Genomic DNA, 12187 nt, shown 5'->3' with positions numbered 1-12187 from the left:
TCACAAATATCGCTATCCCTCTTTTTTTTGTTCGCTAAGGGTGTAAAAAGTCTTCCTAACTTATTATTTTCTAATTGTTTTTCATTTTGCTGTGATATATGAACTTTTTGAAAACAAATAATATCTATATATATTCTAGAATAGAAAAAAGTTTATAGATGATTACCGTGTGAGTTTCTTTCTTGGCAAAGAATCAGAATTGTATTGTTTCTCTTGCCTTCCTTTGTTTCAGTGGGCTGTCATGACACCACCACTGCCATATTCTCAGGCAGCTCTCCCGCACCGGAGGTCCGAGGCTCTCCTTCTTTGCACAGGGCGATTGCTTTTCACCACAGTGCTCGTTAGGATCCTCGGTTTCTCATCCACTCCTTCAGAGTGAATGTGCCCCACTTTGAGCCTCCAATTGCAAAGGATCCAGGTTTGGGGGAACAGAGCCCTGTTCTCCCTTGCCTGCTGGTCGTGGTCCCACTGTGGAAGTCTCTAAGTACAATAAACTGAATTGATACATAATGATAGCTGTAAATTGTGATTTGCAAATCAAAGTCATTGGGTTCAGTATACTAAGCCAAAATCAAATAAATGAAATTATGGCATATTGAATTGCATGAAGAAAACCTAATGAATGAATGGCCTTGAAATCTATGAAGACCTAGTGGTTGAGATCATATATCCTTGTATCCTTGCTTGTTAAACCTTTCTTTCTTTCTTTCTTTCTTTCTTTCTTTCTTTCTTTCTTTCTTTCTTTCTTTCCACATACCCTCATTTTTGGCTTCCCATATTCCTTTTTCCTTTCTATCTCCTTTTTTCTCCTTCCTTCCTTCCTTTTTTGTTTTTTTGTCCCCCCCCATTTTTGGCCTAGCAGGGAAGCCTGCTAAGAGTTAAAACTGACCCCCATCTCCCTCATCTGGGCCTACCCCCCTATTTTTGGTCTAGCAAGCTTCAGGGAGAAAAAAAAATCAAAAGATCAGCTGTATGACATGTAATCATTGGAACATTTTTTTAAAAAGTTTTTTAGTATTTTTTTTCTAATGGTTCTGTAAACCAGTAGAATTTTTTAGTACCAATTCAGGAGAACCATCCCGAATTGCTTACATTTCCCTCCTGATTCAACTCCCATCTGAGAAAAGGTTTGCTCAATCACGGTATAAAGAAGCATACTCACATAAATGTTCTTCTGAGACTAGTTCAAATCCTGCTGACTTTATGAGTGCATCTGTGTAGAGTTCTTTGGGCAGTAATGTGCAACTAATTTGTCATTTTCTTTTCCCCAGTATAAAACCCATATTTGGGGTTTCTTGGTGGTTTACATTCAAGAAATAACCAGATCAAACTTTGCAATTCAAGATTGGCTTAATTAGTATAGGAGTTGCCATTTAGCTGGACAAATCTTTGACAAATCTTTGTCATTACAAATCTTTGTAATTTTGGGAAAAAGTTATTTAAAGTGTTTCTTCCTTTTTCCTTAGGCCTGTGCCCATCGTTGGAAAAATGTCTACTATGAAACTGACTACATCCTTCCTCATGGTTTTTGCAACATCATTCCTCCTAACCTTGGATTGAATGGTAAAAAATTAATGCCTTGCTATGAAGGTAAGAGGGCATATTTATTTTTTCCTTAGCTGTATAGTACTTGTGATGCATTTACTTGTTACATTTCTCCTATTAATTATAATTGTGGCAGTAAGCACATTTTAAATACTTTCTTTATTCTGTAAATTAAATTATGGCTTAACTGTAGTACTACTGTCCTGATGCAATATAAAAATAGAAGACAACTTAGTTTAGTTGTGCTTTCCAGGTATGTTCGGACTGTAATCTGGAGGCATTGGGATGAGGAAGGCTGATACTTTTGTAGATGTTTTGAATTCTGCAGACTGTAAAGCCAGTCCCTGTCCCTCTGAATGAAGAACTGTGTACTAAACAGTTGTAGGTTTTTTCAGTTGTGTTGGAAATCCGTTCCATTCAACTCTGAATACAAAACCAGTTTATGCTTTATCACCGGAGAACTGCAGCCTAACGATAAGCCCTTACTTTGATACTGTTCATTCTCTTCCTGTTCTCCTCTTTTTCTTGCCATCTTGATCTTCTTCCCTCTCCGTAGACTCGGATAAACATTTTATCAGGATCCCTCTATTTTGCTTTTTGAATATTACTGTCTAATTAATGTCATATACCTTTCTGGTAATGTACTAACAAAGGAAAAATCATTTGTACTCCATTTTAACTATTCTGTCTGGGTCACTCCGGAAGCTATGACCAACCCAAAAAGATAAGCCAGACAGTTTTATAATTGTAAAGAGAAACGAAGCCAACAGAAAATGTCCTTACAAAGCAGGAAAACACTAGAACATAAATATAGGATCCTTGCTGCCAAGACGAGGCTGTAGATAACAGACATACACCTCCCACGGGTCTTCAAAACTGCTGGGTCACGAGCCAGGAACAGAAATGCCGAGAAACAATGCAGGTTACCGCAACTCCAAACTAATAACACTCCACATGGCTTCAAGAGTTTGCCTGCCTTATAAACCCTTCCCTGCTAATGAGGACCACACCCAAGCCCTGGTGTTCCTTATTCAATGCTGATAATATTTCTTCAATTGATCCTTCCTTTGATCTAGACGTCTCTGTTGCATGTTAATGACAGCTTGTGCTTCATCACCTAATGACTCCAAAGACTCCAAGCTACTGGCTGGGGAGAGCCCCTCCCCGGGGCTCCCATGCTGTTCTTCCTCGTCACATTCCTGACTGTAATCTCCCCCGTCCGACTGCCCAGACCCCTCCTCTTCGCTGTCAGCCTCCTCCAGGCATGGAGCCAGCAGAGACGCAGCTGGTCTTTGATCTGCCTCAGGCTGAACCACAACACCATCCCCCCTCGGAAGGCCCCTCCCCACCTGCCAGCGGAGAGGACATGGTTTCTGGGGGAACCAGGCGTGGTAGTCCCGAATGAGATCGGGAGCGTCCAGCAATGCTGCTTCCACCCAGGAGCAATCATCAGGGTTCCCCTCCACCCATTGCACCTTGTATTGGAAACAAGCGTCTACCCAACGGGAATCCAGAATGGCATGCACCATGACATCAGGGAGGTGGTCACGAACACAAGGGGCAGGAAACATGGGAACGTTGGGATGGAGTGGACAATTGGGAGGGACAGGGACTAACAGAGAACGATGAAACACAGGGTGGACCCGTAAGTTGGCTGGCAAGGTGAGCCGGTAGGCCACCGGGTTGATAACCTTTTTGACAGGAAAAGGTCCCAGGAACCGGGGATCTAACTTGTGCCTAGGTAATTCGGAGGCTATGTATTTCGTGGACAGCCACACCTGATCCCCCACCGCCAAGGGGGGCACATTCCGTCTGGAGCGGTCAGCCACCCTCTTATAATCCTCCTTGGCCTTATTGAGATACCGTTTTACCATCTCGTGTACCGCCTGCAGCTCCGAGAGAAAGTCCTCTGCATCAGGCACCGGGCAATCTAAGAGGGTCAAGGGAAAGAAGCGGGGATGGAAGCCATAATTTGCAAAAAAGGGCGTGAGTTGGGTCGAGGAGTGGTGGGAGTTGTTAAAAGCAAACTCCGCTACAGGGAGGAACCAGGACCAATCAGACTGGCGATCCGCCACTACACACCAAAGGTATTGCTCCAGTATCCCTATGACCTTTTCTGTGCCTCCATCGGTCTGGGGGTGCTGCGTCGATGCAAGGCACACGGACACATTCAGGGCGGACATCAGTTCTTGCCAGAACCGGGCTGTGAATTGGGTTCCCCTGTCAGAGACCACCCGATCCGGGAGCCCATGCAACCTGAAAACGTGGCTGATAAACATTTGGGCCGTGAGTTGGGCAGTGGGCACCCTAGTGTAAGATATAAAATGAACCATCTTGGTGAGCATATCCATCACCACCATGACTGCCGTGAATCGAGCAGAGGAAGGCAAATGGGTAACAAAGTCAATGGACACGGCACCCCAGGGTCTCTCGGGCGTGGGCAAGGGTTGCAGTAGTCCTGGCGGGGCCCCAGTCACCCCCTTGGCCATACGACACGGAACACAGGTGGCCACATAGGAACGCACATCATCTTGGAGGCGTGGCCACCAGAAGGTCCGAGTGACCAACTCTAACGTTTTTAAAAGGCCAAAATGCCCTGCCACTGGACTGTCATGACACTGGGCCATAATCAGGCCCCTCACTGGGCTTGCGGGAACATACAGCTGCCCCCGGTACCAGAGCAGACCATCTTGGAATGTCCATGGGGAATTGGGTGCTAACTCCCGCACCCTCTGCGCTACGAACCCATCCTCCCACTGCGCCTCCCGTAAACAGCGACGCAAGTCCACTGGGTCCTGGGTCGCAGCCAAGGCTGCAGGGGGAAGGACCGTCTGAAGAGGAGCTGGCTCCTTCAGGTGAGTATACTCCGGCTTGTGGGACAATGCGTCCGCTCGAGGGTTCTGGGCGCTGGGAGTGTACCTAATGCAGAAATTGAACCACGCGAAAAAGAAGGACCAGCGGATCTGTCTCTGGTTCAATTTCCGAGCTGTCTGGAGATACTCTAGATTATGGTGGTCCGTCCGGACTTCTATCTGATGACGGGCCTCCTCCAGGTAATGCCGCCAATGCTCAAAGGCGGCCTTAACCGCTAAGAGTTCCTTCTCCCAAATTGTGTAATTTCTTTCCTAGGATGACAATTTGTGGGAGAAATAGGCACACGGAAACAGGATGTCACCGGGAGGATGGGCTTGGAGTAGCACTGCGCCAACCGCTACGTCCGAGGCGTCTGTTTCCAGCACAAATGGCTGAGCAGGATCAGGATGGCGCAGGAGCAGTTCAGCCATGAACGCTGCTTTCAGGGCGTCAAAAGTCTGCTGTTCCACCTCCCCCCAACTAAACGGGAGTTGTTTCTGTAATAAACGAGTCAAGGGCATGGTTAACATAGCATACCCTGGAATAAAGGTATGATAGTAATTCGCAAACCCCAAGAGACATTGTACACCTTTAACCCTGCGTGGAGGTTGCCAAGACTGAAGCACGGTCACTTTGCCTGGGTCCATGGAAATGCCACCTGGAGATAAAATGTGCCCGAGGAATTCTACGGTGGTCTGGAAGAATTGGCACTTCTCCAGCTTGGCATACAAATGCTGCTCCCGTAACCAGAGCAGGACCCGGCGCAAATGGTCCAAGTGCATGGCAGGGTTCGGGGAATACACCAAAATGTCATCAAGATAAATTACAACAAAATGGTCCAACATGTCCCAGAACACATCGTTCATCAGGTGCTGAAATACTGCCGGGGCGTTGGTGAGGCCAAAGGGCATCACGGTGTATTCAAAGTGGCCGTAACGAGTGCTGAACGCTGTCTTCCACTCATCCCCGGGCTGCATCCGAACCAAATTGCACGCACTGCGCAAATCAATTTTAGTGAACACCGTTGCTGTCCGCAACCGGTCCATGAGTTCAGGGATCAAGGGCAAGGGGTACCTATTATGCACCGTGATGGCGTTAAGGTGCCAATAGTCACAGCAGAGGTGAAGATCGCCCGTTTTCTTCTTCACGAACAGAACAGGGGCAGACAAGGGGGACTTGGACAGCCGAATAAAACCCTTAGTCAGATTCTTATCAATAAACTCCTTGAGAGCCACAAGCTCTGGCTCTGACATGGAGTACAAACGACCAGCCGGGAGCTTGGCATCAGGGATCAGGTCTATGGCGCAGTCGTACAACCTTTGCGGTGGTAGCCGATCCACCTCCTTCTCGTTGAAAACATCGGCGAACTCCTCGAGGCAGCGGGGTAACTGGATCACGGGAACTACTGGGCCATGGGCTGCGCACACATGTCGGTGGTGGTCCACACACTGCAAGCTGGAGAATGTTACAAGGTTCTGGGACCACACCACATGTGGGTCATGCGCGCGCAGCCACGACAACCCCAGCACGAGGGGAAAATGAAGCCCCTTGGTGACATAGAACTGCAGGGCCTCCTCATGAGTCCGATAATCCATCCTGAAAGGCCTTGAGCAGGGCAGCCTCATTCCATTGGACCTGCCCAGCCAGGGACCGAAATTCAGCCATGTATTCCGCCAGGGGGCGCAAACCCTGGCGTAGTTGCTTCAGTGCCTGCGTGGCCGTCTGCTCTTGCACCGGGTCAGCAAATTGGCGACACAGCTGGTCACAGAAAGCTGCAAAATTCTGGAGCAGAGGGTCATCTCGATCCAGGTAAGGTGCCACCCACGACGCTGCAGGGCCAGCCAACAAGCTACAAAGAAACGCCACCTTGTGGTCATCTCCAGGAAAGTGCACCATCTGGGCATTAATGAACAGCTGCACTTGACTCAGGAAAGCAGAAAACATCTGCTGGTCCCCCCAGAACTTCTCTGGCATCGTCACAAAACATTTCCTCCTCGGCAAAGGCGTGGAGGAGGTACCGTGGGTGGCGCCTGGGGTGGGACAAATCATCTACCTGGCGTTGTAACACCAGGACCATCTGGGTCAAATGCACAATTTCTCTGCGCAACTCCTCAAACACGGCCTGCATGTCAGCTGCAGAAACTGCCATGGTTTAAGGCAAAAACAGGAACCCCAAAAGCAAAAATGCCAAACAAAGAACAGGCAGCAGGTAGCAGGAAACAAACAAAAAACCCACCCCAAGCTGTGAACAAGGTGTGTCTGGTGGTTGGTGGAGTGTTATACTGTTCTGTCTGGGTCACTCCGGAAGCTATGACCAACCCAAAAAGATAAGCCAGACACACCGGTAGAATCCAAATACAGTTTTATAATTGTAAAGAGAAACGAAGCCAACAGAAAATGTCCTTACAAAGCAGGAAAACACTGGAACATAAATATAGGATCCTTGCTGCCAAGACGAGGCTGTAGATAACATACACCTCCCACGGGTCTTCAAAACTGCTGGGTCACGAGCCAGGAACAGAAACGCCGAGAAACAATGCAGGTTACTGCAACTCCAAACTGATAACACTCCACACGGCTTCAAGAGTTTGCCTGCCTTATAAACCATTCTCTGCTAATGAACACCACACCCAAGCCCTGGTATTCCTTATTCAATGCTGATAATATTTCTTCAGTTGATCCTTCCTTTGATCTAGACATCTCTGTCGCATGTTAATGACAGCTTGTGCTTCATCACCTAATGACTCCAAAGACTCCAAGCTACTGGATGGGGAGAGCCCCTTCCCGGGGCTCCCATGCTGTTCTTCCTCGTCACATTCCTGACTGTAATCTCCCCCGTCCGACTGCCCAGACCCCTCCTCTTCGCTGTCAGCCTCCTCCCGGCATGGAGCCAGCAGAGACGCAGCTGGTCTTTGATCTGCCTCAGGCTGAACCACAACATTAACAAATAGTTTTTAATGAAATTTTTAAAATCTCATGGTTCTAGGTGACTGTTGACCCTTGTATTATATACAGTGGTACCCAAAGATACGAACTTAATTGGTTCCAGGAGGAGGTTCATAAGGTGAAAAGTTCATAAGACGAAACAATGTTTCCCATAGGAATCAATGGGAAAGCGATTAATGCGTGCAAGCCCAGAAATTAGAAACCCGGAAGCCGGACCGCCATCGCCAAAGGAGTCCTGAGCCTCCCATTCTCCCCCCACCCGCCCTTTTGCCGTCCCTGTTTTCCTGGCCGAAGCACTGGGGAGGGAGGCAATCCAGCCCTTCTGCACCTCCCCAGCGCTGTGAAGAGAAGTTGCCGTGCTGTCCCGAAGGGTCCGGAGGCTCCCGTTCTCTTCCCCCCCGCCCCTTCGCCGTCCCTGCCTTCCTGGGAGAAACGCTGCGGAAAGAAGCAAGTCTGCACCTTCTGCTCCTTCCCAGCGCTGTGAAGAAAAGTTGCCCTGCTGTCCTGAAGGGTCCAGAGGCTCCCGTTCTCTTCCCCCCGCCCCTTCGCCGTCCCTGCCTTCCTGGGAGAAACGCTGGAGAAGGAAGCAAGTCTGCACCTTCTGCTCCTTCCCAGCGCTGTGAAGAGAAGTTGCCCTGCTGCCCCAAAGGGTCCAGAGGCTCCCGTTCTCTTCCCCACTGCCCCTTCACCGTCCCTGCCTTCCTGAGAGAAACGCTGGGGAAGGAAGCAAGTCTGCACCTTCTGCTCCTCCCCAGCGCTGTGAAGAAAAGTTGCCCTGCTGCCCCAAAGGGTCAAGAGGCTCCCGTTCTCTTCCCCACCACCCCTTCGCCGTCCCTGCCTTCCTGGGAGAAACACTGGGGAAGGAAGCAAGTCTGCACCTTCTGCTCCTCCCCAGCGCTGCGAAGAAAAGTTGCCCTGCTGCCCCCAAGGGTCCAGAGGCTCCCGTTCTCTTCCCCCCCGCCCCTTCGCCGTCCCTGTCTTCCTGGGAGAAACGCTGGGGAAGGAAGCAAGTCTGCACCTTCTGCTCCTTCCCAGCGCTGTGAAGCAAAGTTGCCCTGCTGTCCCGAAGGGTCCAGAGGCTCCCGTTCTCTTCCCCCCGCCCCTTCACTGTCCCTGCCTTCCTGGCCAAAGCGCTCGGGAGGTGCATCCATCCATCCATCCATCCTTCTATCTATCTATCCATCCATCCATCCATCTATCATCTATCTATCTATCATAGTTCCCTCTAAGCTGAGCAGTGAGCAATCGCTCACTTAAAAACCATCATCAACTCAGAGTTTTCCAAACCTGCCTAGAAGCCGAGAGGGAAAGAGTGAGAGGGAAGGAGAGAGAGAGGAAGAGAGGAAGAGAGAGAAACAGATAGAAAAAAGAGAGGAAGGAAAAGAAAAAGAAAAAGAATGGGAGTAAGGAAGAGAGAAAGAAAATCAAAATCTAGATTGAAACTAGCTCAACTATTTAAGTGGCATTTTGATATTGATAGAGTTGCCCTATTATGAGCTCACTGTTATAGACACACAGTACAGTATTTTATTTTGAAATTCTCTGAGGCAAAACAGGGTGGGGTTTTTTTTTCTTGTTTGTTTGTTTATTCATTCATTCATTCATTTATTTATTATTTCTGTGCCGCCCAGTCCCAAAGGGACTGCCGCTCAGACACTATACTTTTCCGCCCACCCCCCAAAAAAATTAGAGGGAACACTGCTATCTATCCATCCATCCATCCATCCTTCCATCCATCCATCTATCTATCTATCTATCTATCTATCTATCTATCTATCCATCCATCCATCCATCCATCTATCTATCATTTATCTATCTATCTATCTATCTATCTATCTATCTATCTATCTATCCATCCATCCATCCATCCTGCTATCATTTATCTATCTATCTATCTATCTATCTATCCATCCATCCTTCCAGCCATCCATCCATCTTTCTATCATTTATCTATCCATCCATGCTTCCATCCATCCATCCTTCTATCATTTATCTATCTATCTATCTATCTATCTATCTATCCATCCATCCATCCTTCTATCATTTATCTATCTATCTATCTATCTATCATCCATCCTTCTTTCCTTCCTTCCTTCCATCCATCCATCCATCTATCATTTATCTATCTATCTATCATCTATCTATCTATCTGTATCTATCTATCCATCCATCCTTCCTTCCATCCTTCTATCTATCCATCCATCCATCCATCCATCTATCATTTATCTATCTATCTATCCATCCATCCATCCTTCTATCATTTATCTATCTATCTATCTATCTATCCTTCCTTCCTTCCTTCCATCCATCCATCCATCTATCATTTATCTATCTATCTATCATCTATCTATCTATCTATCTATCTATCTATCTATCTATCTATCTATCTATCTATCTGTATCTATCTATCCATCCATCCTTCCTTCCATCCTTCTATCTATCCATCCATCCATCTATCTATCTATCTATCCATCCATCCATCCATCCTTCCATCCATCTGTCCTTCTATCTATCCATCCTTCCTTCCATCCATCCATCCATCCATCATTTATCTATCTATCTATCTATCTATCTATCCATCCATCCATCCATCCTTCCTTCCATCCATCCATCCATCCTTCTATCTATCCATCCATCCATCTATCATTTATCTATCTATCTATCTATCTATCTATCTATCTATCTATCTATCTATCTATCTTTCTACTATCTATCTATCTATCTATCCATCCATCCATCCTTCTATCTATCTATCTACCATCCTTCCATCCATCCATCCATCCATCCATCCATCCATCCATCCATCCATCCATCCATCCATCCATCCATCTATCTATCTATCTATCTATCTATCTATCTACAGTATCTATCTACTGTATCTACTATCTATCCCCCACAGCGTAAAACACAAACATTGCCAGCGCTGCCCCTGAAGGAGTCTTCAGACTCCCATTCCCTCCCCCCCTTCCCCGTCCCTGTCTTCCTGGGGGAAGCGCTTTGGAGGGAGATTAGCCGGCCCTTCTGCCCCTCCCCCAGCCAAAAATGCAAAGCCGGACTGTTGCCAAAGGAGGCTTAACTGCAATTAGGCTGTCCTAGAAACATAAGGAAAGGGTGGAGGGAGGGAGGCAGAGAGAGAGGCAAGCCACGGGGGAGGTTCTCCCCTCTGGCAGCCTGGCTGTGTATTGGTTGGGCATGCTCCTCCTCCCCACCTCTGATTTGCTCTTTTATTTTTAAGCCTTAAAGTTTCAGCAGATTGTCCTGCTCTTCTTCTACCTCCTCCTCCCCCTACCCAAAATTCTTCCTAGCAACCAGGCCACCAATGACCATCTCTGAGTATAGTGGGTCAGGTGACCTTCTCTGAGCTGGTCAGTTTCTTTTCTAAATCTCTGTCCACCATTTTCCTTTGCTCCTGGAGTTTCTTGTTTGTGTTAAAACTGTTTTAAAAACAGTAAAAAAAACCCATCAAAAGCAATCTCAGTCATGTCTCCTAAAAAGGTTCCTGCAAAAAACAGTGAGGGTAAACATAAGAAGGAGGCAATGACTATGGATATGAAGCTTGAAATAATCAAGAAATATGGAGAAGGAGCTCGTGTGGTGGACCTGGCAAGGGAATATGGCCGGAATAAAAGCACAATTGGCACCATTTTGAAGCAGAAGGAGGTTCTGATGGCTTCAAAACCAGCCAAGGGAGTGACAATAAGGTCTCATCATCGCTGTGATGTGAATGATGAGATAGAGAAGCTCCTGCTGTTATGGCTGCAAGATAAACAGCTTGCAGGATATTCGGTGAGTGAGGGCATGATTAGAAAAAAGGCTCTAGTCATATATGAAGATTTGGTGAAGGATATGCCTGGGACACCAGAAGATGAAGGGTCTTTCAAGGCCAGTTGGGGCTGGTTTGAAAGATTTAAGATGAGGACTGGCATACACTCTGTGATGAGGCATGGTGAGGCTGCGAGTTCAGATGCTAAAGCTGCAGAAAAATTTGTAGTGACATTTGCAGAACTCATTGATGCAGAAGGCTATGTCTCTCAGCAAATTTTCAACTGTGATGAGACAGGCCTCTTCTGGAAAAAAATGCCAAGGAGGACCTTCATCACAGCAGAGGAGAGGAAGATGCCTGGGCACAAGCCTATGAAGGATAGGCTGACCCTTGCCTTGTGCGCCAATGCCAGTGGGGACTGTAAGGTGAAGCCTCTCTTTGTCTACCATTCTGAAACCCCTCGAACATTTAAGGCACAGAGGTTGACCAAGGAAACCCTTCCAGTTTTGTGGCGGTCAAACACAAAGGCCTGGGTCACCAGGATTATTTTTGTGGAGTGGGTCAACCTGGTGTTTGGCCCCACAGTCAAGAAGTTTCTGCAGGACAATGATTTGCCACTCAAGGCCCTGCTTCTGCTGGACAATGCTCCTGCTCATCCACCAAACCTCATAGAGGACATTTTCGAGGAATTCAATTTTGTTTGTGGGCTTTTCTTGCCACCAAACACCACACCTCTCCTCCAGCCCATGGACCAGCAGGTGATTGCAAATTTTAAGAAGATATACATGAAGCACCTATTCAAAAGGTGCTTCGAGGTGACGGAAAGCACCAACCTCACCCTTCAAGAGTTCTGGAAGGACCATTACAACATTGCCACCTGCATCAGTCTCATTGATTTATCTTGGCAGGGGGTTTCCAGGAGGACCCTGACCTCTGCCTGGAAGAAACTGTGGCCTGGAGCAGTGTCCAACAGAACGTCAGAGACGTTGGAGGAGGCTGAACCCATCATCCTTGAGGAAATTGTGTCCCTGGGACAATCCATGGGCCTGGAGGTTAACGAAGATGACATCGAGGACCTCG

The 12187-nt window shown here is 47.4% G+C and overlaps 2 protein-coding genes across 2 annotated transcripts in view; both read left to right on the top strand.

The window, feature by feature from the left end:
- LOC139155636 (integrin alpha-9-like) overlaps positions 1 to 1752 on the top strand; it is a 101639-nt gene extending 99887 nt beyond the window's left edge. Inside the window, exons 4-5 of the mRNA XM_070730851.1 lie at positions 1467 to 1590; positions 1739 to 1752. Of these exons, the coding sequence (XP_070586952.1) occupies positions 1467 to 1590; positions 1739 to 1752 (138 nt within the window). The remainder of the gene's footprint in view (positions 1 to 1466; positions 1591 to 1738) is intronic.
- A 9135-nt stretch (positions 1753 to 10887) lies between these two features.
- LOC139155639 (tigger transposable element-derived protein 1-like) overlaps positions 10888 to 12187 on the top strand; it is a gene marked incomplete at its 3' end in the record, with an annotated part of 1570 nt that continues 270 nt past the window's right edge. Inside the window, exon 1 of the mRNA XM_070730855.1 lies at positions 10888 to 12187. This exon is cut by the window's right edge and continues 270 nt beyond it. Coding sequence (XP_070586956.1) covers positions 10888 to 12187 — 1300 coding nt within the window.

Source organism: Erythrolamprus reginae, unplaced genomic scaffold (genome assembly GCF_031021105.1).
Source record: "Erythrolamprus reginae isolate rEryReg1 unplaced genomic scaffold, rEryReg1.hap1 H_37, whole genome shotgun sequence".
NCBI classification, from domain to species: domain Eukaryota; kingdom Metazoa; phylum Chordata; class Lepidosauria; order Squamata; family Dipsadidae; genus Erythrolamprus; species Erythrolamprus reginae.
Note: the sequence above shows the minus strand (reverse complement) of the source record. Positions and strands in the feature narration are given on the sequence as shown.